The sequence below is a fragment of the Rhinolophus sinicus genome, chromosome 11, assembly GCF_057876585.1.
Source record: "Rhinolophus sinicus isolate RSI-liver-muscle chromosome 11, RSI-T2T, whole genome shotgun sequence".
Lineage (NCBI taxonomy): Eukaryota > Metazoa > Chordata > Mammalia > Chiroptera > Rhinolophidae > Rhinolophus > Rhinolophus sinicus.
In genome coordinates, this window is record NC_142511.1 from 21,802,700 (window position 1) to 21,828,332 (window position 25,633).

Consider the following 25,633-nt stretch of genomic DNA (forward strand, 5'->3'; position numbering starts at 1 on the left):
TCCTCAGTAGGACACCAATGGCTTATGAGAGGGGCTGGGCCCTGTCACCTGACACTCCACCTGTTGACTTTGGATGTCTATCCCCAAAGTCTTCCTCCTCCTCCCCCTCCCTGGCCAGGTATGGAAGTAGGAGAGGGCAAGAGAGTGGTTTGGTAACCTCAGAAAAGGTTGGTTCATCTGCTCCTGCCTCTCAAAACCAGAGAGTAAAAGCTCTCTGGGAACCCAGGACTGGCCCAGGGGGAATTGAGAGAACCTTTGGACGAAGAGGAGCTCTACACTGCCAGGCTCTCACGTTCCACTCACCACTCCTTTGCTCTCCACAAATTCCTGCCTCCTCAGGGCAAGACACAGCCAGTCTCAGGGTCTCCCACCAAGCTCTGCCTCCGCTCCCTCACCAGCCAAAATCGTAAAGAGGATGGACACACTCCTCCGTGGAAGCCCCAGAAGAACTGTTGTTTTCACTCTCTGATTGGGAGTCAACAGAGCCAGGAAAACAGGTGAGGGATTGGCCATCTGGGCAGTGACACATGGAGGCAGGTGGTCAAGGAGAAGGCGGTGATTCAGTGAGTACACGTAGAAAAGAAAAGATTTGAGGCTCACACGCGTGCATTTGGCCAGGAAGTCCCCTCTCCAACACTATGCGGAGGCTAGAACTGTGGGTCCGGTCATAGCCCTTCCCCCTTTTCCACACCCCCCACGTGCCCAGCATCAGCTTGTCATCCCCTGACTTTTCCCTCACTAAGGCTGTTCTTGGCATTGACAAGGTACTGCCAGACCAGACATGCCATGTTCCAGGCTCCTTAAGAAGGGCCCTGGGGAGGCCCTATGAAGTCACCCAATAGCCAGGCAAATACAGAGTATTTATGATTAATTTTCCTCCTACATCCTCCCTAGCAGGGAGACTCACCTGAGAAAAGGCTCAGGCCGCTGAACATAAGTCTCAGTTCAGAAGCTCCCTAAAAGCTTGCCCAAGCCCAGCCAGCTGGACAAGTCCAGTCCCCACTCGCAGTGGGGTCCCAAGCAGCAACCACAGTGGGGGCCACATGGCCAGCCAGCAACATTCAGCTGCACAACAGCGCAGAAGTCCCCACCCCCCACCCTGTCCCCAGCCCAAAAGTTGAAATTACAACAGAAAGAGTAGATGCTGTACTCCTGCCAACGGAAGACTGCTAGAGTCAGGAAATACCAGATCGTTATCTGCTGGTGGTGAGGATGGCGCTACTTGGGCATGGATAATCCCTGTCAATATTATTCAGAAAAGGAGTGGGGCTTGTTATGTGGCTTTGGTAGATTCACTGTCACAATTCTATTTTCCAATGATTGGTACTAAAATGACTATATTATTAGTTTACTGAAGAATGCTGGATTTCAGGGCTGGCTGGCCTGGGATTAAACATTGACTATAGACAGGGGTTAAATATTGACTCAGCCAAAGATCTACACGTGGGAGCCGAGAGCTGGCAGTAAACAACAGTGATAGGCATTTCATCTGTCCGCTCTTATCTCACTCAAACGCCACATTCATAGGAACCATCTGCAGTGAGGGATGCGGGAAGGGCAGTGCAGATCTGGGGGAGGACCGTGTGGCTTAAGTCTCCCCTTCCAGTGGTGGCTGGGTCAAGCCAGGTCTTGAAGTTTCAAGCTAATGATGCCAACCTGATGGGTTGGACCTGTGTAGGACGGTGTGCTTGGTCCTGTCCAATCTTCCCAGAATTAATCAAAGGTGTAAATGGGAGTCCTTTGCTGCCTATGGAAACACAGTTCAAAAGATTCATCTGGAAAATGAAGGCTTTGGGAAGTGGAGGAAAATGCCCGATGCTGGGAGACTGTGGTTCTCAACCCATCTATACCATTACCTCACTGTGCAGACTTGGGCAGGTCACTGCACTTCTCTGCCCTTGTTTCCTCATTGATCAGTGGGGAGTAACATTTTGTCCTGAAAGCCTATGCTGCCCCATTCATTGAAGCTGAATCATACGTACACAGTAGATGCCAGCCCCTGCACGTGGGATACTTAATCTTTATATTAAGGGGTAAGTGTAACTAGCCCCATTTTATAAACAAGAAAATTGAGGCTCAGAGACATTAAATAACTTGGCAGCAGTCCCCTGGCTAACAGGTGGCAGGGCTTCATTGTGAACCCAGGGTGTTCTGGGTCTGAAGGCTGCGGGCTTCCCACAAGTCCGCACCGCCTCTCATGCTGGCTAATGCCTGCCTGGGGTTCTCCTTGGCAGGGGTGGTGGTGATGGTGGTGGGTGATGATTCTTCAATTAGACCAAAAGCCCTTGGGGCACAAGGGTGCACATTCATGCATGTCTCAAATCTCCCTGGACCTTGAACTTGTCATGGACAGAGGGTAGCCTGAAAAATGCCAGCCCCCAAAAACATGTCCTCCTCCTGATACCTGCAGTCTGTAAATGGGACCTTATTTGGGAAAAGGGTCTTTGCAGATGTGATTCAGTTCAGGATCTTGAGATGAGCAGATCATCCTGGATTATCCAGTTGGACACTAAATACAATCACTAGGGCCCGTAGAAGACAGAGAGGCAGAGAAACATTTCAGACACACACAGAAGGCAACGTAAGATTGGAGGGCAGAAATTGGAGTGATGTAGTTACAAGCTAAAGAATGCCAAGAAATGCCAGAAGCAACCAGAAGCTAGGAGGGGCATGAACAGATTCTCCCTTAGGGCCTCCAGAGGGAACGCGGCCCGGTCCACGTTTTGATTTCTGACTTTTGGTTCCAGAACTGAGAGAGAATCCATTTCTGTTGTTTTAAGCCACCAAGGTTATGGTAATTTGTTACAGCGGCCACAGTAAACTAATGTGGTGCTCAGTGAAAACACAGAATCCTAGAACTGAAAATGTCCTTGGAAACCATTTGTCCCAGACCTCCCATTTAACAGAAGAAACAACTACGACCCTGAAGGAGGAAGTGATTTGGCAAAAGTCACTCAGCAAATGAGAGGCAGAGCCAGAACAAGAACACAGGAGTCCTGACCCCAGCGCTCTGCACGTACCCACTCTGACTCATGCCGAGGTCCAAAGTTACGAAAGTCAAATAAGAACTTGTTGTTATTTTATATGTTTCTCATATTATTATTTTAAACAAGAGGGGGAGCGTTTAAGCAGATGAAGTGATATAAATTTTGGAAGGCATAACTGCTGTTATCATTATTATTGAATTGGACAGTTGGACCCTCTTGGCCAGTCCCTCCGCCCCTGGGACTATGATACAGGGGCTGTGTTTTAGGGCCACTGAGTCCTACATGGGGAAACCACCATGAGAGAGGGGAAGCTGGGGGACTGCAATCACACCACTAGCGTGTGGCTAAGCCCAAAATAGGGTTTGGACTTCCTGTTTCTTACCTGGACTCTACTTCTCATTTTCCCCTTTCCCTAAGCTGGGTTATAGGCCAGGTGAGGGCTGTGTGTGTGGGGTGTGTGTGTGTGTGACACAGTCTGCTAAGATAGTTTTGGGGACCCCTGGGAGCACACACCACGACACGATCTAGGATTATAGAATAAGGGAACGGGGAAGAAGAGCTGGGGCCCCCAAGGCAGCATGAGAAGCAACAGTTTCATGCATGTGCTTCCTTCCCTCCCCTTTCCTTCCTTCCCTCCCAGCACTCATCGCATTCCCATCCTAGTATTCAGTGAGCCTCCCTTAACCGCTACTCCAGCCCAGGTGACTAGACACACGTTATCCCCTGCTTTGGCGGAAGTGCGTTCATGAAAAATAAGAAAACAAAACCCAAAATATCTTGATGATTGAGTTCCAAATGAGAAAGGTGTAAGAAGGAAAATCTTTGAAAAGAGCTATAATCTGGCAGAACCAAGCTCGTCCATCTCCACCTAACCTCACATCCTCCCACTCAACATCTACCCTGGAACTGGGGAGGAGAAAGATTTTGGAGGAGGAAGAATGATGGCTTAGCTATTGATATGTCTTTGTGCCCTCCCACACACCACTGTGGTGCTCAGTCCAGGGTCGCAGTTGGTGAGACGAGATTGACAATGATGGAAATATCCAGAAAGGTTTGGAGACGCCAAAGCAAAGGGAGCCTGCACCTTGCATGTCCTGTATACAACTTTGGTGGTCAGCCATCTTGCCAATATCCGTTGCAGCCCCAATTACACAGGAATAGTGGAGCACAGAGGGCTACAGGGGAGAATGACACTCTGCTATGCAGGGTCTCCAGAGGTCTCAGAAAGGCACAGGAGAGCCAAACTCACCCTGCACCCACAGAAGGACGACGAAGGGGATCTGGAAGTCGTACCCGAAGGAGTCCAGGAGAAGGGACAGGAGGGCACAGAGTGGCCCACAGACCTGTCAGGATGAGCACAGATAAAGGCCACTGACCAGCAGGACACGTTATGTCTCAGGACTGTTTGGGACTATTTGGAGACAGGACTATATCCTTCTGGAGCACGAAGCCAACATAGAACCACGACAAAGCAAGACAAAAACAACGGGGCGCTCCTTCTCACCACCTCGACAGGAGCACCAGCATAAGCTGCCCTCCCCTGTGCGCACTTACCCCGGACTTAACATAAACCCTCGGGAAGGGAAGGGAGACAAAAAGGAGAGAAAATACAGAACGGGACTGAGTTTTAAATTGGGAGTGAAGTGACTGAGATATTGAACTGGACCGAGTTTACCTGGAAGTGACCTGATTATATTTTTCCTTATATCAGTCAGATTTTTGAGTATAGGGTCTAAAATTAAGCTCCATAATCGAAAATATGGTTTCTTTACTCGCCACCCAAATCTGTGATTGTGGGTGGATACCCACCTGTGCCTGCGTGTGGGCCTCTGACTGCCTTACGCTTTCTGGGACTCCATTTTTCCTTTCTTCCTTCTCCTTCTAGAGTTCGGCCTGTAGGACGCTGGACAGAGAGCCTGGGTCAGCCCTGCGCTGGTGGAATGGGGCAAGAGTCTATATGCGGTGAGGGTCATATGTGTGTGTGTTGGGGAGTGGGCTTCCCTGTGTGACACGGGACTGCTAAGATCGTTTGGGCGATGCCGGAAGTCCCAACCAGGTCGGGACCAGAAGACCACCTAACTGCGGTAGGGAAGGAGGTTTCTACAGCCGCTCGGCAGATCAGCACCCTCTTTGCTATGGCACGAGCCCAGGTCCTGACAAGACTGAGGTTTTCAGGGGAGCCCAGAGGAGGCCAGAGTCTTTCATTCCTCTAGGGAGTGAAAAGGGAAGAGCCGCGGCCCCCCAAGTTCAAGGAGGCACTGGAGCTGCTAAAGGGGCCTCTGCAGAAGGGTTATAAAGAGTGGACTCAACCCAGGCTAAGCATCCTAGGGAGTGGGGGGCGGCGTTCCCAAGTGCGCGGAGATGTGAGGCCAAGCACTGAGAAACGTCCCTGCCACCTGTGCCCCAACAAACGCATGTCAACTTCATACCATGCTCTCAGCCAGGTGTTTTACATCTGATATCTGGTTATATCCTCAACCTATAGGTTTCGTGCCACTATCCCCATTTTCCAGATGAAAAGAAATATGAAGGTAACTTGCCTAGGGTCTCGCAGGTAGAAAGCAGCAGAAAAGACTCTTTGTGCTCGGATACCCTGTCTCGAATCCTACAGTTGCAATGATGGAGGAGTTCCATGTAACAGTCTTCCCAAGGTCAAGGGGAAGCAAATGGAGGCAGCCAGGAAAGCTGAAGGGGAAGGAAAACAAGGGATTTGTGAGAGTCACGTGCCCCTGGCTGGCCGCCATGCCTATGGGAGAGTGTCCCTTTAAGAACCCAGGTGTGGGTCAAGCCCTGCACATAGTTTCAGTTTTGGCAGCAGCATCCAGTGTCCTGTTGGCAGTTTCTAGGAAGGCAGTGGTTGTGGAGTGGCCAGCAGGCTATCCCTCCGAAACTGAGTGGACGGGAGAGAAGGAAGTGGCTAAAAGTAAGTGTGGCTGCTCTGGGATCCCCGAAAGGGATGCCATCTGGGAAGGGCCTGGGATGGTGGCTCAGGCAATCCCCCACATTTCACAACTGCCAGCCTCCTAGAGTGGGGTGAGGAGGATAAGGGCTGCAGCCTGTGTGACTGAGTGTGGTTCAGGAGTAGAGGTGCGTATCCCAGAGAGATGAGTCAGGACAGACATGTGTAGAAGCCCCCACCGCTTTTTTGCAAAATTTCCGCAGGTGGGAAGAAGGAACGTCTGTGGTGAGTATGTGTCGTTATTCTGTAAGTTTGGTCTCTGAAGGCCCTCCTAACGCCTCCATAGGTTAATGGTGTCGCTTCAGACAAGTCATCTAATGGCTCTCTGGGCCTCAGTATCTTAACCTATAAAATGCGGATAAAAATTACACCTAGCACTTAGGATTAATGTGAGGTTCTAATGAGAAAATATGAGTGAAATTGCTTTGAAAACTCTAGAACAAAATAATGATTGTTTGGTGTTTTATGATGTAGTCAATTACTCAAGGACCTACTCAGCATCAGACAGACCTGGATAAGATAATGCATATAAAGCGCCTGGCACGTAGCACCCTTCTAGTCTTTGAAGCTTTCCTCCTCCAGCTTTCTGGCAAGGGCTTTCGAGGGCTTGAGGAGGATCTGAGATCCTTTCTACTGTCAACCCAGCTGTGCTTCAGCAGATTCTTACCACATTGAGGCATAATGTGTATCACCGTATCATCCTGCTCTTGTTAAGGTGGGAAATGTGAGGCCCTCCCAGGGTACGTGAGCAAGGCAGGCAGAGCCCCTCCTGGGCACAGGCTCACCCCAGAGTCCTAATGCTCCTCCTGGCTCCGCAGCCAGGAGGCCTCAGACATAGGCCTCCCCACCTCTCCTCTTGCCCATCCTAACAGTATCCACAAGCCAGCCATGGGACCCTTCGGCACAAGCACAGCAGCTCAGCTGTGCAAGCTCCATCCCCCATCACACCCAGGCCTGGGGCCTCCCAAGCTGCTGGCACTGTTTTGAATACAGACTTCACCATTGCTCTCTCCTTCACTAGGGGAATTACAGGTTCTTTAACATCTGAAGAGGGGCTATGACGATTCCTGGGTTAGGGTGGAAGGCAGCTATCTGCTCTGCTCAGAGCCAGCTCAGGAACTCTTCATCCATCCTTCTCCCTGGCCTGGATTTGGTGATGTAGAAGAAAGAGCAATCAACCAGGAGTCAGGAAAGCATCTAGCTCTGTGATCATTGCCTGTCCCTTAGCACCGTTAGATCTCTGTGGCATTACTTTATAAACAGTGTGATAGCAGCAGCTTCTGCGTAGTAAATCTACTTACCCTGGGCTTTCACAACTTCACATCGTTACCATCTGAAACAAACCTGGGAGATAGGCAGAGAAGGTATCATGATCCCATTTTACAGTTGAGGAAACAAAGACTCCCTGAGTTAACGAGAGTGGGTAAGCTCCAACTTACAAATGACATTTTGGTACAGCCATTTTGATTTGGTCATGGGGCCATTTTGACATCACCTAGAAAACAAAATACCCAATTTTTTTGTAAGTAATATTATCCATGCATGTACTCAGCAGAGACCACCTCCTCCCCCATCTCTATCTTGCCCTCTCTCTGGGTGCAGGGTTCCAAATTCTCAGGCATTGACAAAGCGTGATCAGAGTAGAAAGAAGCTTTGGACGCAATGTGTCTAGTTACAGGAAACAAATATAACATGCCCTACACATGGTAGGTGCTAAATAAAAAGCAGCTATTATTATTTTTCAGGAAGAAATTTCTCTGTTGGCACATAACTCTGGGTTCAGGTGTCTCTTCATATGAACTACATTTCCTGTGAAAGGCAGAGAACAGAGAACTGAACTAACTTCTCTAAGATTGGATTTCCACCTCCACAACTGTTTCCCCTCAGCTTTAAGACCCTTTGCAATATAGCATAGGAACAAAGAGTTTATACTCTTGATCCAGAATACCTGAATTTGAATCCCATCACAGTCACTTACCAGCTGTGTAACCTTAGGCAAATTTCTTACTTTTCTATGCCTCAGTCATCTCATTTGTGAAATGATTTTGCCCATTTAACTCTATCCCTAAAGCACTTGGAAATTACTCGGTATGTGACAGCTATAATTACTGTCCCCCATTTCTGACCTAGTCCATAGCACATGTCTCCTCTTTCCGGCCATGTTGATCCAATCTGAGCATCTCATCCCATCTTCCAAGGACTCCCAGTAAATAGACTTCTATTCTCCTCTCACTCTAAGATGAGAAAAAGAGAAAATTGTATTGATTCTAGAGAGTAGATGGGACAGAAACTAACATCTTTTAAATTCTGACACCATACTGTAATATACGTATTTTCATTTAATCCTTACAGCGATTCTTTATACTAGATGCAATTATCTCCAGTTTGCAGATGAGGACTTGAGGCTCAAAGAGTTTAAACAGACTGCCCCCACATCACATAGCCCCCAGGTGAGAGAGCTGAGGCCAAGCTGGTGAGTCCATGCTCTGTGCGACTCTCCCACTGCATAGCAACCGTGAAAGTCAGTGCACGGACCTTCAGCCTCCTGTGCTTGAGTAATTGCACCCTTTTACCGTTGAAGAGCACTTTATACTATTTAACGTGCCTCAGTCTACGTTACCCATTATCCCCTTCCATATTCCCCCATCCCATAGTAGCCCTCCAACCTAGAAGAGTCAGGGAGTATGATGCCCATTTTACAGATGAGGGAGTTGAGCCTAAGTGGTACAGTTCTTCTTCTGTAGCCTGTGATAGAGCAGGACTCTGGACTCCGGGTTTTCCTCCATCTTCTAGGCTCCTCTTCCTGCTACTGTCCCTTGAGTCCCCAGAACCAAAAAAGCATTTGGCAAAGTGAGAGACATCAGTCCTGCTTTTGTCTTTCTCAGAGATGTGAAGGGTGTAACTATTCCCAATCTGATCGGTCTTTGCCGATGAGCTGGTCCTTGCCAGGCAGTCTCAAGCAAGGCCCTCTGGGGATTGATCTAGTTGGCCCCTGCCTTCCCGGAGTCTACCATCATAGAGTGGATGAGGCAAATGTCTACACATCAAGTAGAATGGGGTGGAGTCAATAAAGGGAGTTCTAAGCCTTTGTTAAAAGGCCATCTGGAAATCCACAACGTTATTCCCAGAGCATCATGGAATTGGTATTTCAAATGCTTAATTTCTGCTTAAGTCTTCACTTTGATAAGGATGGGACTAGAAACTCTTGAATTTTTCTAGCTTATACGTTCTTCAGACCACTTGGCTATTCTGTCTCCATTCACCTGCCCTCTGGAGTTCCGATTCCCCTGCCCCCACATTGCCTTCACTTGGAGATTCTCCCACACTCCGGGGCTTACATAAGCTACATTAATTCTCCTAAGCTTTGCCTGTTATTGCTAGTGTGAGGATGTTTGAAATCACACAGACTGTTCTCCTTCCCTGGTGGTGCTGCAGTTTCCAGGCTCACTGCGCTCGGCCCCTGCACCCACGGGAGATGAGAGCGTAGTCCTAAAAGGACTCAGGCAGTGAGTGAGTAGGGGAAGCAGGGAAAAGGGCCGTTCAGTCCAGGCCAAGGAAAGCCTCCTCGCCAGCCAGGTCAGCCTCTCCCCACTTCTCTGAACTTCAAGCTTCCTGCTCCTCTAGGTTCACACTCATAGGAAGTTCTCAGAAACTGCAACTTGGCTTCAAGTCCCCAGAGCACACGCTCTCTGTTCCTTCTGAAGCCGCTGGGACTGTGAGCCCTTGCTGACCCTCTGCTGTGCACCACACTGATAAAGAGCCCAGAGTGCTGAAGGCCATGTGGCTCACCAGCAGCCGCGCTAGGACCTGGTCTGGATCTCCCTCCCTCTATCAAATGAAGAAAACTAAGATTAGATGAACAAAGATTTGGACCCCAAGCTATGGTAGCTGAAGATCAGTCACCCTAACTGAGAGAGAGCTAGTTAGATTAATTGTATAAGGAGACAAACTCTATTCTCCAGCATGCCCTACACCCGTGCCCCAATCCACAGTTGCGTAGACATATGTTATGAATACACCAGGGGCAGTAAGTTGCTAAAATGAGAAGGGTCTAGAACATTCCAGCCTCAGCAGTGAAAACACAACTCCTATTTTAAGAACCAAGAAGGTGCCTTCCTACAAGATATACTCGTCTATGAATATTCCAAAAGAACCTGCCCCATGCTCATCCAGGGAATGATAGTAGGGTCGTGATCCAATTCTCTATGAGTCTTGGGACCAAGAATCTCTGACCCCTTAGATTTCCCATTTTGCAACGTGAAGATAATAATATCTACCTCTTGGGTTATTGTGATGATGGATGAAGTCATATAAGAAAAGAAGTTAGCAAAGCATCTGGTGTCCAATAAGTGTTATGCTCTTTCCTTCCTTCCTTAAGCAAATCCTTTAAGCCCAGTGTCAGCCACCACGGAACCAGGATCTCCATAAGACCTGAATCTCCCAGGTTGGAGAGAAAGTCTGGTTTTGAGAGGAAAGGGTCTCTAATAATTCTCAAGGCCCAGGTTTTTCTTAGGTGTTAGCAGAGAAACTGTGCTTCTAGTTTGGCTTTGGGCAAAGATTTTCTGCTCCTGAGAGTATGGGTGCCCTTGCCTTCCATCATCTCCCCTGGGACTGGATTGTGTTTCCTCACCAAGGTCACCGTCTGCCAGATTTGCTCTTCTAGCTCTGCACACCTGATGCTTTCATCCCTGGACTGAGGCTGTGCAAAGACTAACGGATACGCGTGTGTATCCCCCCACCAACATGGACATCCACAGCCAGCCAAGCATGTCACACATGAGAGGAAGCCTCGGCTGGAGGTCGGGACCCCCATGGGAAGACCTGACATCTGACTCTGTCACCCAGAGCAAGTCACTTTTTCCAGAGAAGGGCTGCATTCACCAGCTGAATCCATGGGAAGACCCACCCCTGTCTCCCAGAAATATTAGGAAGGTTGCTTATGTAAAAGTGAGAATAGGAACCAGAATTGAGGAGTGCCACTGCCGGTTTGGGCTTTTCAAACAGCAGGTGGCAGTTTGTCCTCCCAAGGCCAGAGCAAATGGCAGGTGGTAGAATCCCTGGGACTCTGCAACCATCACATCCTCCGTATTTTAGAGGAGACAGACGTCCCAGCTTTCTGACAATGTGCTCCTGCCTGGGAGCCTCCCCCATGGTGACTCTGAGAGCCCACTCAGGTGATCTCCCAGCCAGTGTCCCCTGAGCCCATCCAGGTTGGGGCTGACGCTGGTGTCTAGCTAAGGCCCCACTTCAGAAGTTAATCATTGGCCTGGAGTGAAAGGTCCAGGGCAATTAACCAGAATCAAGAGAACCTCAAGCTGCTACCTGATACCCATATCTGTCCCCACCACCCCTAACCTACTCCCCTTCCTCTTACAAAGAACTGGAGAAACAATACCTTTATCTCCACAAGGAAATAAAAAGGTTCCTTGCTGGGAAATTCCCCTACGGAAAAGAAAGAACCAAGATAAACAGCTCTATTGCCTTTGGCTCAAGCTAGTGAAGGGAGTCGCTGGGAGGGAAACAGGGCCAAACAGTCAGGGGTGCCTAGGAGATCAGTCCCAGACTCCCTGCTACTTTGAGCTTCCTTATCTTTATGGGGGCTCGTTACTGCCCAGTGCTTATTAACATGGTTCTCTCCTTTAACACTCTTGTCAAGTTCATTCCAAAGTTTAAAGCCTATCAAAGTCCGTGGGAATGTGGGGACTCCTGTCTTGTCCCCTAGGCTACGGATGGGATGCTGAAGGCAGCTGTCAGGCTGGACCCTGGGACCCTCAACCCTTCCCAGCCCTGGGCTGGGTCTATAGATGTGACAAGGTCCACATGTGTTGCACCATCTGAGTGGCTTTGTCTTGAATTCTCCATCTTCGTCTGCCCAGCCTCAAGGCAGGATAACAGAGGCCAGAACATCTACACTTTTAACCCTGACCCCATAACCAAGTCTCTGGGAAATTGTGGGCATATCACTCAGCATCTCAAGATCTTGATTTTTTTTTACCCATAAAATGGTTAATATTATATCCATTCTGTCTTACTTAAAGGGAAGTTATAAATCTCCAGTGAAGCAGTGTAGATGACAATGCTTTGGTCAGCAATGGGGGCTCTAAAATAACAGGGATAAGCAGCTGCTGTACTTGAGGTGTAATGCAGCACAGTGGGAGAGGTTAAGAGCTTGGATTTTGGAGTCAGACACAGCTGGGTTCAAACCTTGCCTACCTCCCCCACTCCCTCCCTGTCCCCCCACCTACTTGATCCCTGTGTGACCTTGAGAGAAAGCACTTAACCTTCAAGCTTTCATTTCTTCCTATGTAAAATGTGGATAAGAATACCCATCTCATACGGGGTGATTTCAAGTTTAAATAAGATAACACACGTGTATCATTTCACACAATGTCTGGAACAATTGGTAAGAGAACAATTGATGGTGGTTATGACCATCATTGTTACATTTGCAACTTTAATCCTTACTAGGCTTCCTCTATGGGTCTTGGTTTATTCATATGAACATACTATAAAACGCGCCAGCCCCCCTCCACCTCCCAAGGATGTAAGGAGAGCAGCTGAGACAGAGAGATGGGGCCACGTGTACCATCCACAGAGCTGTTCCAGATGTCTTACAGCTCCTGCTCAGGACCGTGCCTCCCAGGCAGGATACAGAAGAAATGGCACTTGTGTCCCTATCCCAAAAGAACTTGCAGATAAGTTGAGAGGATAAAAATCTACTTTATAACTTTTGAGGAACAAAAAGCACTGTCAGGTGATGGGTCTTTGCGCTCTAATGGGAAAGTAGGAGGCATTCATTCTTTCAACAGGATTTATGTCTGTTACTGGACATACAAAACTAAACAGGTATAACAGGAATTCTAAGGTCAACTAGTCTTGGAAGACACAGGAGCTTCATCCCCTCATGCTATTGTTTTTCAGCGACCAAGCAAGAGATTGGCCTGGCAGCACCGCCCGGCAGGAGCCGTCAGCCATGATGCTGCCCTTCCTTGCCTGCCTGCTGGCTGTCTTCCCAGGTGAGTCTGCGGGGTCGCAGCCCACTCCCTGAAGGATCCAATTCCTTGGGGATACTGAGATCAGGCCCATCTCCAAAGATGCCCCTTTCAAAAGTTGTATTGCCTTGAGAAGGAGTCACACATACGACGTGGAAAGGCCATGACTGAAAATGGGTTGGGGATCAGAAACAAGACTGGCAATTCCTCATTTCAAGGCCATGGATCTGCTCTTCACTGGGAATTATAAAAACAACAACAACAACAACAAAAAAAAAACAAAAAAAAAAAACAACCTTGAACCAAGCATCTCTATGAGTTGTTATGGGATTTGGGGGAAATGACATCCTTTCTGGCTCTCAATATTTTTATCTGGAAAACAAAAAACTAACCCACAATGTGTTTTTAGAAATATAAGGAAATAACAGACAGCAAGTGCAAAAGTGTGACACCCTACAAAGTGCTTTTTTTTTAAATAAACAAGGGATATCATTAAATATGTTTATATTCCATTGTCCTTAAAGGTTGTCATTGATTAATTATAATTAGAATTTAATAAAGATTAATCAATCCCTTTACCCAATAGCAGCATTTTTATCTAGCTGTAGTACATGTATAATCCACAGAAGGCACCACGTGTTAGGCGGAAATTTCATCTCCTCCAGGTAGGCTGTCAGGGTCCTTTTAGCAGGATCCTCTACCTCCCTGGCCTCAGAAAGCCTATCTTCTGTCTCCACAGTGGTCTCCATGAAGAGTCCCATCTTCGGTCCCCAGGAGGTGAGCAGACTGGAAGGCGGCTCAGCGTCCATCAAGTGCTACTACCCCGCCTCCTCCGTCAACCGCCATTCCCGGAAGTACTGGTGCAGGCAGGGCGCCAGGGGGCGCTGCACGACGCTCATCTCCTCGGAGCGCTATGTCTCCAAGGACTACGAAGGCAGAGCCAACCTCACCGACTTCCCAGAGAGCCACTTGTTTGTGGTGGACATAGGCCATCTCACCCAGAATGACTCTGGGCGCTACAAGTGTGGTCTGGGCATTAACACCCAAGGCCTGTCCTTTGATGTGAGCCTGGACGTCAGCCCCGGTGAGGATCCAGCCTCCTTGGGCTTCTGGGGGCAAGTGAGAGGGTATCACTTCAGGTGCAGCAGGAGGGCTTGAGGAAGAATTTCCCGAGAGGGAAGGGTGTCCTGGCGTGAGGTGGGGAAGGCTGTGGGTCCTTCTCTATCCGGACGCAAGAGCTTTTCATAATACAACATGGGAATGAGACAGGTAACACCTACTTGGGGCAGGGAGCCTTTCTAGGTCTTCAGGGCCTATAACATTTTAGGCTTTCACTGAGGCTCTAGCTTGGAAGAGCATCAGAAGGACAACTTCTCTCGTTGTGATTGTTGCAGGTGGGGCAAGAGATCTATGAGCTGAGGGAGGTAGAACAGGCAGGGAGAGATTTAGAGGTATCCTTAAATTCCTGCCATTAGTGCATCTTTTAGACCAAGACCTCAGGTTACCAGAAGGCTTCTTTTAACAGACTTTTTTATTTTTTTAAACCTGGGCTCCATTCGTCCACCAAAACTCTCAGCATAAACTATATGATCAGTTCTTGCCCAAAGACCAGGGACCTGAAGCGATGGGCCACTGAACAAGCCTGTTCTAATTGAGAAAAGAAAAAAAAAGGAAACAAGTTTCAACGACAAGAGCATTTTAGATAATCAAGGGAAATTAAAAGAGAAAGAGGTCTTAAGGGAGGAAATTTGGAGGGATTCCCAAAGATATGTTTTGCTCCTTTGCGATATTCTTAGTTCATTCAATAAAGAGTTCATTCATGTGGTCATGGAAATTCATAAACTTGAAGAATCTTAAGAGCCGAGGGGAGCTTAGAGTTGACCCATGTAGGATGTCCAGAAGAACACTGGACACACGGGGTATGCAGCTTCTGATCAAATGGCAGAAATTAATTACTTCACTAGGAAGCACATTCTATCTTTAGACTGTTCTAAATTTTAGAAACTCTCTCACAATACACTGAAATCCACCACTTTGTACTTACATTCATTCTGTCCATTTCAACACATATTAATTTGGGCACCTCCTGTACGGGCATCATGCTAGGCACCGCAGGAGTGTCAAACATGAGTGAAGCACGTCTTTGCTCTGGGGGGACTTTCACTCTGTGGGGAATATAATTAACTAGACAGGAGACTAGATGTGTAAGTGATACAGATGTAAGTATCAAGAGAGCATAGAGGAGGGAGAGAGATTTCTGCCAGCTTGGGGAGGGCTTCACGGAGGAAACAGAAATAAACCTGGGTCTTGAAAGACATATTCTGACAGTGTCCCTCTGGGGAGGAGGACACTCCAAGTGATAGGCACACCCAGACCTTCACTGGGAACACTGAGCAGTCTTATGTGGCAGAAAAAGTGAAATCCTAACTTACCCTCCACCCCTCATCTTGCAGGTCTTGGTTTCCTAAATGGCACTCAAGTCCACACAGCAGACCCGGGCAGAACAGTGACCATCAACTGTCCTTTCAGTGCTGAGAATGCTGCGGAGAGGAAGTCCGTGTGCAAGAAGATGGGCCCGGCCTGTGTCCTAGTCACTGACTCCAATGGGTACGAGCACCCCGACTACACAAACAGAGTTCACATCACTATTCAGGATACCACCCAACTGGCGTTCAGCTTCATCATCAACCAACTCAAGCTCAGCGATGCTGGGAAGTATGTCTGCCAGGCTGGGGACGATTCCAGTGCTGATAAAACCAATTTTGACCTCCGAGTGCGAAAGCCCGAGCCTGAGCTTGTTTATGGAGACCTGAGGGGCTCGGTGACCTTTGACTGTACCCTGGGCCCCGAGGTGGCAAATCTGCCCAAATTTCTGTGCCGAGTGGGCAATGACAAAGGCTGCCGAGTGGTCGTCAACACGCTGGGGAAGAGGGCACAGGACTTTGAAGGAAGGGTCCTGCTTACCTCCAAAGACAATCGCTTCTTCAGTGTGCATATTACCGGCCTGAGGAAAGAGGACGCAGGGCATTACCTGTGCGGAGCCCACTCTGATGGCGAACCTCAGGAAGGCCAGCCCATCCAGGCTTGGCAACTCTTTGTCAATGAAGGTGAGACATGAAAGGGGGCGAGGGGAGAGGTGGCGGGGTCTGACAGGTGAGAGCATAGCTCGCTCCCTGTGAGTCTATTCAGTATTCATCAGTCAGTTAACAATATCTGCTCACGGACAAGCCCTGAACCAGATGCTGTGTGGACAGCTGTACAGGACAGCCAGAAAACACAGCCTCTGCCTCATGTTACCTCCTAATTCTTCTTCTCTGCCATCCAAGGCCTTTTGATGGCTGTTCCTGAAAAGAAATGAGGATAGTACAGCTCCTGATGGAGGCAAGACAGTAGATTGTTGTCTGGGTTTCCAAGCGCCACAGTGAGGACTTAACATGGAATCCCAGTGCCACGCAGGGCTTGCAGGGGCCATCTGTCCCTTCTCCCTGACCCGTAAGCAGGATGGCGCCTCATGCCTCACACTCAGGTGGGAGAAAGGGTGGCTTATCTTGGTCCCAAAGCTTTCCTGGGAAGACAATGCCCATGCCTCTAAATTTTCCTCTCGTAGGGTTATTTGTTATGCAGCATGATCTGGCCCACTTAGCTAGACTTGGGCAAGCCACCCACGTGGTGAAATACTTACATCCCTGCTGCTTCTCACCCAGAGCGCTCTGCAGAGTTACCCTACAGAGTCAATGTCACTGCCCGTGTGACTTCTAAGGGGCTCACACTCCCCAGCCATCATTTCTCTGTCAAGCTTGGGGTCCTTACCACGTGCCTCAGCACCTTCGGTCGCCCAGGGTTCTCACTGAACCTCAGCATGAGCTTGGAGAAGGACCGTCCTTCTCTTTGAGTCTGTCCCCAGGGTCCTCAACAATTAGACTTATCTCTGCTGTACTGTTTATATTTTAAATCACACCTTTCTCAATTTTCTTAATTTGGAGAAAATTCATCTGCCTGTGTTTATGAGACAAGCTAATAAACACAAAAACTGATATTAAGGAAGAGTCTGTAAGAAGCCCAAAGAGAAGGGCTGATAGTCTCTCCTTAAACTCCTTCCAGTCTCTGCTCTGAATCGGTTGGGAAGAGAACGAGACGCCCTGACAAGTGGTGAAGATCACTGGGGTCTGGTTGTGTGGCTCCAGCTACAGGCTCTGTGACATAGGAAAGTCTTTCTCATTTTCTGAGGGAGTGAGGTGATTAGTCTAAACCTCACTCCTCACCCTGGCTGAGACCACGGGGACGAGTCTGCTCAGACCATGTTGCCATCCTTTCCCCCCATCTCTGTCTCTGCTTCTAGAGACGACGATGCCCCGGATGCCCTCTGTGGTAAAGGGTGTGGTAGGCGGCTCTGTGGCCGTGCTCTGCCCCTACAACCCGAAGGACAGAGACAGCCTGAAGTACTGGTGTCACTGGGAAGAAGCTCTGGTGTCACAGCTGGTGAGCAGCGAGGGGCTGGTTCAGGAGCAATACAAACAGTATAAGGGCAGGCTCGTACTGTACGAAGAGCCAGGCAACGGCACCTACACGGTCATACTCAACCAGCTGACCCCCCAGGATGCTGGCTTCTACTGGTGTCAGACCAGTGGTGATAGTCGCTGGTGGTCCACAGTGGAGCTCAAGATTGTCGAAGGTAAGAGCTGAACTGGGGCGAGAGGGAAGGGAGGCAGCCCCAGGACTCCTGCAGTCAGCTGCAGCCTCACCCCCAGACACTCTTCCTCCTCCTTCGCCCACCTTCATGCTGATGGGACAGACCTCAGGACAGAGCCCACCAGTGGAGAGGTCATGTTTTCATAACAAGTACCCTTCCCTGCACAGACCCCACACTCTTCAGACTACCGCACAAGGCACTTTCTATCATCAAGAACATTGGCCTCTTTCAAAGTCTATAGGGTGTCCGCTGAAGTAGAACACAGCCCTTCATGTTGGGTATAGAAAAGAAGGGCCAGGAAAGCAAACTGAAGCCAGTGTGCAAGGTTCTATGTCTGTGATAGGCTGATCGAGTCACAGCGGTCATCCACAGTAATTATTATACAGATGCATAATAGCATTTCTATGTATTCAGTATAATGTTATTCACAGTGCTGTCCAAAGGGGAAATGGGCTGTGGGCAGAAGTCCCCACCACCATCACTTCCCGGCAGCAGCATCACCAGTGCCAACTTTTGTGCCTATTTCTCTCCCCCTCCTTGTTCCAGGAGAACCAAACCTCAAGGTATCCAAGAATGTCACTGCCTGGCTGGGAGAGACTCTCCAGCTCCCCTGCCACTTTCCGTGCAAATTCGCCTCCTATGAGAAATACTGGTGCAAGTGGGGCAACAAAAGTTGCAAGGCCCTGCCCAGCCAAAACGAGGCCCCCAGGCAGGGCTCCGTGAGCTGCGACGAGAAGAACCAGCTCATCAACCTGACCCTGAACCCAGTCACCAAAGAGGATGAGGGCTGGTACTGGTGCGGGGTGAAGGACGGCCTCCGATTTGGAGAGACTATGGCTGTCCACGTGGCGGTCAAGGAGCGGGTCAAGGGTGAGTCTCCAAGGGCGAGGCCTGCATGCCCCCAGGGACCTCAGAGAAAGGGTCCTGTCTAATAGCTCTCCATCGGGTTGGGGGTCGGGAACCAGGTTTGGCTCAAAAATGCTGGGGGCAAAGGAGATTTAGCCCCATAGTATCATTTAGCCCTGCAAAAACAGCATCTCAAATAAACACACAACCTAAGAAAAAAAAGAGTTGGTTTGCCATTTAACCTCAGCTTCAAGACAAGTCCCATAGTTGCCCCTTCAGACCATTTTAAGCCTTCCCTGTATGTAGAGATCTTTATATAGAAATTTCAAAGTCACTATCATATGCAGTACACTCGGCCAAAGCCTGCTCTCTCAAAAGAGGGCCAGATACCTTCAAATACAAGGTCTGATAAAGAAAGTTAAGACAACCTCTTCTAGCAAGCTTACATTTTAAACATCTTTTAAAAATGTCACATGAGATGTTTTATCCCTAATGAGGGTATTTTTAGTCCCTCTGGAAATTCTGTTTTGTCTGGGTCAGGTGGGTCTGGTTCATGAAGGGACCGAGAGCCAAGTTACCACCAGAGGGCAGCACTATTGCACCCAGATCTATAGTCAGGAGGACTTCTGCAGAGTTTCAAAGCTGTGAAAAATCTTCCTGTCCCTAAATGATGGGTCAGCCCTTACACACAGTTGGATCTGTGATATAGAGCCTTGTAGATGGAAATTAATTTGACTTTAATGGGACAGAGATCATTTGTGACAAACTAGAGGAGACCATCACTCCTCCATTTCTAATGTCATCCTGGACCCTGCACTAACAGCTTTGAAATCTCACTCTGACTCCTCAGACTCCCTTACCTCAACGAGTGAAAACATAGAGAAAGAGCCATAACTCAGCCCCCTCTGCTCTCTCCAGGGTCCAAAGATGTCAGCCAAGTGAATGCTGCACCTGGCAAGGAGGTGATAGAGCCAGGCTCCAAAGATGTCAGCCAAGTGAATGCTGCACCTGGCAAGGAGGTGATAGAGCCACGCTCCAAAGATGTCAGCCAAGTGAATGCTGCTCCTGGCAAGGAGGTGATAGATCCACATGTCAGGGAGATTGAGAACAAAGTCATTCAGGATTCCAGCCTTTTTGCGGAGGACAGAGCAGTGATGAATCCTGCAGATTCAGCTGGTGGAAGCAGACCATCTGAAGACCCTGGCAGGTGAGGAAAAATCCACGGCTTCCCACTCGGACAACATCCCAGAGGCCAAGTACCTGAGGCTGGGCCACCAGGTCTCAGCAGGAGAGCCTGTCGGCCTCCTGATAATGCAGACAGCCCTCAGTGCCTCTGCTTCTGCTCAGGAGGGGCCGGTGGTGCTCTCTGCCTTTCTCCCGTGGCTGGGGTGGTGTTTGCCATCCAATTCAATTTCCTAGGCCTGGGATGCAGAGCAGGCCCATCCTTGCCTTTGCCATGTCTGGGAAAGCTTCTTAGAAGAGTAGAGCCAGAGGGCTGTACCAGGAGGAGGGAGTGGATTAGCCTGGAAGGAAGAAGTAGCCAGAGCCAACCTGCCAGCCCATCGTGGGATCCCCAGGTTTCTCACTCAGTGACTAACTCAGTCTTTCTTCCAGCTCTTCAGGTCAAGGAGGGAGCTCCAAAGTGCTAATCTCCACCCTGGTGCCCCTGGCCCTGGTGCTGGCACTAGGGGCTCTGGCCGTGGGAGTGGTTAGAGCCCGGCACAGGAGGAACGTTGGTGAGCCCCCAGATGTTCCCTGCCTCCCACCTCCAACCCGTTGGGGGGGGGGGTGTGCTGCCATGGTCCCTGCTCTTTCATAGGCTCAAGAAAGTGTTCTGGGAAAGCCAGGTGGGGAAAGATAAACCCATAGGTACCCAAAATTTACCTTAAGTGCTGCTGTCAAAATGCTGTCTCTGGAGGGCCATCCATGATTGCTCAGGGTCTAAGTTCAGAGGCAGGGCTGCCAGGAAGAGGAGAGCAGGGTGCTGGGGGACTGCACTTGCAGCCTAGTTTGTGAACTAATTGGCTGTGTGACTCTGGGTCCCCATTTCATGCCTCAGTTTCCTCATGGCTCAAGTAAGTCTCAAAGAGCTGATGTGAGAAGCCAGAGTAATAAAGAGAGATCTTGGATTCTTGAGTCTTGATTATCTGTGAGAAGGGACTGGGGAGAAAACTCAGAGCATTTCCAATTTGCTTTGGGTCATAGTCAGAGGTGAGCAACCAGAGACCTCCCCCTCCTTCAGCTGTCTTGTGGGGCTCCCTCTGAGTATAACAGCATGTTCTGTTCTCATATGTCCCCAATCCCATCCCTGCACCAACTCCTCTTTCCCCTGGACAGACCGGGTTTCAATTAGAAGCTACAGGACAGACATTAGCATGTCGGACTTTGAGAACTCCAGGGACTTTGGAGCCAATGACAACATGGGAGCCTCTTCGGTCACTCAGGAGACATCTCTCGGAGGAAAAGATGGTAAGTCCCTCACTCAAGGGGATGCCTGACCCCTGGGAGAGCAAGAATTAGAACTGACTCTGTGTCTGGGGTGGGAATACGAGGCCAGTGAAGGTTAACCCACACCCTCTCTTCACACAGAGTTTATGGCCACCATGGAGAACACCGTGGAGATGGAAGAGCCCAAGAAGGCAAAGAGGGTAAGGATGAGGAAGGAGAAGGAAGTCTCACTTGCATTACAAGGAAATATAGCATGAGGGATTGCAGTTAGACAACAGGAAAAACTACCTCAAAGTCAGGGCTGATATCAGAACAGGGAAGGTAGTGTAAACAATGTTCAGGAGAAATGTTTGAGGGCAAGACGTATCTTCCTGGTTGTGGTATTGATGTGGTTGGGGCAGAGGTAGGAGGTGGGCTGTGTTTATGGGCTGTAAACATGCAGGAGGGAGAGAGACTGGGAGAGGAGGAAGGCAAGTAAGATTCGGCCAAAGGATGGGAAGGTCAAATATCAAATGCTGGTGATTAAGTGGGTGCTCCTCCTCCTGGGCTGTGAGGCCCATGAACTTCAAGTCACCCACCCTACCTTGAGCACTTGCTCAGGACCAGGCTTTTGCCAGGGCCTGGAAGACATTTGCTGGTGGTGGACAACTTGATAGTCACTAGAAGTTCCTCTCCACCCAACCAAGTGCTACACTACTTAAAATCCTGCCGGGGTGATTCCTGCCTTTGGGTCACATATTACCCTCTCCTGTGCCTCCCTAATCCCAAGGAGGTAACATCTGTTATCATATCTACCCTCCCTCCCTCACAGAAGCAGAGACCCCTGCATTTGGAACAATTAGATAGCCTTCTCCTCTAGCCTTGGGTTGTGTCTCTGGGCTTCTGGAGAAAGAAAAGCATAAACCACTGTGGTTGATGCTGGCCTAGAACCCCCTTGCCCTCATGAAATGTGTGGGCAGAGCTTCCGGGGACAGGCCCAAGCAACAGAGGTGGTTCCACTCCATGTGTTGGAAGGAGGTAGTGAGACAGAGGGAGATATTTTTAGAAGTTGTTACTTTCTGTTTCTTAAAATTAGTCCCTTTTGGTGAGCATGGGGCTGTAATAAGAATAGCGGGTCAACACAGGCATGGGTTGCTTGGGCCAGGATCAAGAATTGGATGTTTAATGTGTCTTCTCCCTCTGACGCCCACCTGCTGAGCCAATGCTCTGAACACTGACTCCTCTCCTGTTGTTCCCTCAGTCCTCCAAGGAGGAAGCTGACATGGCCTACTCTGCCTACCTGCTCCAGGCCAACAACATGGCGGCCAACGTCCAGGACGGCCCCAGTGAAGCCTAGGCTGAGCGCCAGCTGCCTCCTCCTACCACCCTTGACAATCACCTTCAGAATCACGTTGATCTTCAGGGCCCTCAGCTTCGGGGGCTCCACTGCCCGCACTCGCAGTCCACCTAGGCTTTTCCTACTCGTCCTCAGAGAGTCTGCTGGTCCCCCCTCAATGGCATCGAAGCCTGGCCTCATTGTTCCTGTTGAGGGTGACGTGATGTGAGGAGTTCCCACCTGCAGTTTATTTCTAATGAGAAAACCTAAGGTGTGGCAGGAGAATTGAGATCTTAGAGGGGCTTTGCCAAAAGAAGAAAGACCCAGTGGGTGGGGAGATAGTTTTAGAAAGCGGGGCCATTCAGGGCTTCTCTGAACTCTTATTATGGGATTTCAGTAGGATTCTCCTCCCCACGCCACCCTCTGTCTCTCATTGCCTCCCTCCTTTCCATCCTCTCTTCTTTTTCCTTCATTGAAAATGCATATTTGAATCTTCACCAGAATCCAGGTGCTCTAGGAGACATGGGGACAGAGGCCGCACACCCAGCCTGCAGCCTTTCTGTAAACATCACTGAGTCCTTGGAACACATAGCCTCTTGGTGTATTTATATTTGCTACAACTTGAAACAGAGATGTACTCACCTCTGCCCATATTGGGAGAAATCATAAAATGCCTGGAACTCTGAGGCCTTAGGGATCATGTAACTAACATACATGGGCATACACATCACGAATCATAAGCACACATTCTTACCATTCTACAGGTGTGAGAAAATTGATGTCCTGAGAGGGGTGGAGATTTGCTCAAGGACACCAAGTGACATACACCAGTGTCAAAACTAGATTTGGTGTCTCCTGTCCTTTTGTCCAGGGATCTACAAGAGCCCCTGCTCTCTTGGTGGAGGCAGAGTTCTAGAATAAGGAGGAGGGGAAAATGTAAATGGAGACTGGTCTTTCACAGGGCCCACCTCAGGGAATACAACCCTTTCCCTTTCTGTCACTCACACGGACCTAAGAGAATAAAATAATGGTCAAACACTCATAGCCCCTCTATTTGAAGAGTTCGGAATAGAAGGAAAGAAAAGAAGGTATTTGATGGTACCAAGAAAGGGCTGATCTCCAGAGAGCTAAGGTTTAAGGTCTTTTTCCCTCTGAGCTCTGTACCTCAACAAGCTGGCGCTTGCTAACAAATCAATAATGTAACGTAATAATAATTAAAGACCATGATTGTCACCAAGGAGGCTCAGACTGCATTTGTCCTCCATACCTTCTGTTTCCCAGAGAACCGTTTCAGAGCAGTTTGTTTTGGATCCACTCTCAGGTACCCCAGGACATTAGTCTGTACCACAGTTTCCTCCATCTCCAACACTGAGCTGAGGGGGGATTGGGAGACTGCCTCCAAGTGGGACCAAGATTATCTTCAATAAAAGAATCGTTTGGGGTCTACACCAATGATCAAACCCCCAAAGCTTGTGTAAATAAGAGTAAGTATGACTATTTATAATAGAATAAACTAAAAGCAGGTATAACCAGTGCTCCTCTTAGGCATCTAAAAAAACAAAAAAATCTTGGTGAAAACATCCGTGGAATACTTGACCTGGAATCTCACACCTTCCTGGGTATCCTCCAAGATCAAGAGGCTGTTAATCAAAACAAGTAACCAAGTGAGTAAACTCCCTTCATAGGAATACCACGTAGAAGCTAGTTAAAGGATAACTTGGATTTTAGATAACTTAGTGCCCAGTCCTGAGCTGATCCAAAGTCTCTTGGGGGACCGTGATTAGACAAAGGACTCTCTTGTCTACTAAGGCCATTCCTAGGTTCTGGCGCTAAACCTCGTCATATCCTCTAAGCCCCCAGACTCCTCCTCAGGGCCTCTGTCTGTGGACAGTTCTCTCTGGGAGAGAGTTCTTCTCAGCCTTCTGTCCTGCCTGAGGTGGCGCAGAGCCTTTACTTGAACATAATGCTTCTGGTGCCACGTACTTCCTAAGCCTGCCCTTGACACGACTCAGACTTCAGCCTTCCTTGGTGTCCCCTCCAGTCCCACCAACTGCAGTGCCCAGTCCTGACCTTTGGGCTCCTCCCCAGCCAGGAGAGGTGGTCATCAGGCACATTTCTCTGTTCTCTACAACAGGGATGCATATCTAGCTTCCCCTGGAATGAGAGCAAATCATTCCAGGAGAACCAAGATTACAAGGTATGTCTGAACCTATCATTGTTGTCCCCCTGGGAAGCTGCTCTCTGACCTCCCAAAGGATCATGGATGGGGCAGAAGAATTAAGGCACAGCTTCTGTATTAATGCCAGTAACCTGCAAGCCAATCCTGCGCTCATGCAGCCTATCCCAGTCCCTAGAATCAAAGGCTAAGAAGAGTCACTAAAGCTGTAGACAATCTTACGTTACTCTCGATTGACATTGTCAATAGGTGGTAGCAAGTATAAAACTGTACAGCCCAAAGTCCACCTGCTCCTTATGCTGCATATTGGACCAAGAAGCCCTTCTGAGCCATAGCCAACATGGGATAGCTAATAAGTTAAAAGTGACCATTGGGGGGGGGGTGTATTAATACTTTTCAAGAACTGCTGTAACAAAGTACCACAAACTAGGTGGCTTAAAACAGCAGTAATTTATTCTCTCACCATTCTGGAAGCTAGAAGTCTGAAATCAAGGTGTCGACAGGGTTAGTTCCTTCTGGAAGCTCTGAGGGAGCATCTGTTCATATTTCTCTCCTAGTTTTTGGTGGTTTCCAGCAACCCTTGGTGTTCCTTGGCTTGTAGCTGCATCACTCAGTCTCTGCCTCCATCATCACAGGGCCTTCTCCCTGTGCGTCTGTCTGTGTCTTCACACGACCTTAAAAGCACATCAGTCATTGGATTTAGGGCCCACCCTGATCCAGTTTTACCTCATCTGCAAAGTTCCTTTTCTAAATAAGGTGATATTCTGAGGTTCCAGGTGGACATGAATTTTGGAGGAACAGTATTCAGCCCAGTACAAAGGAATAACAAATTAAGTGTGGGGTTGATGATAATAAACCAATTAGCAATGATCAGTGTCCAGCAACCACTCAGAAAATATTTCTGATGACAAGAAAATCTTCCTCAAGTTCTTGAATTATCTTGATTTTTTTTCATTACAAAAAAATCCATTATGTAATAATAACTATGCATCACTAAGGCCCAATAGTGGCTGAGAATCTATTTATAGTAGTAGTTGATTTGGGTTTGTAAGGCTAAAATATACATCATTTGCCCAAGACTTTCCCAAGACTCAAGACAGAACATCTCCTAAGAATAGTGGACAATAGAGAGGAACTGATTGTGTTACGGTCTATAAATCTGGTCTGCAAGGCAGAGACGTAGAGTCCCCCCACCCCCTCACCCCCAAGCTTCTCTGAAA

At 48.8% G+C, this 25,633-nt stretch overlaps 1 protein-coding gene across 4 annotated transcripts; it reads left to right on the top strand.

Moving 5' to 3' along the window:
- Nucleotides 1–198: 198 nt before the first annotated feature.
- On the top strand, nucleotides 199–23,474 carry PIGR (polymeric immunoglobulin receptor). Of its 4 annotated transcripts, none has more exons than XM_088801711.1 (11): nucleotides 199–497; nucleotides 12,868–12,962; nucleotides 13,678–14,022; nucleotides 15,392–16,045; nucleotides 17,278–17,610; nucleotides 18,175–18,498; nucleotides 19,393–19,681; nucleotides 20,089–20,210; nucleotides 20,812–20,943; nucleotides 21,064–21,122; nucleotides 22,163–23,474. In XM_088801711.1, exons 2-11 carry the CDS (start codon nucleotides 12,920–12,922, stop codon nucleotides 22,256–22,258), a joined length of 2,397 nt encoding a protein of 798 aa, XP_088657837.1. In that variant the 5' UTR covers nucleotides 199–497; nucleotides 12,868–12,919; the 3' UTR covers nucleotides 22,259–23,474. The 4 variants fall into 4 exon arrangements, with proteins under 4 accessions (XP_088657837.1, XP_088657836.1, XP_074178133.2 ...); XM_088801710.1 differs by lacking the exon at nucleotides 199–497 and adding an exon at nucleotides 5,770–5,910; XM_074322032.2 differs by lacking the exon at nucleotides 199–497 and adding an exon at nucleotides 5,770–5,910 and having other exon boundaries at nucleotides 19,450–19,681.
- The last annotated feature ends 2,159 nt before the right edge of the window (nucleotides 23,475–25,633 follow it).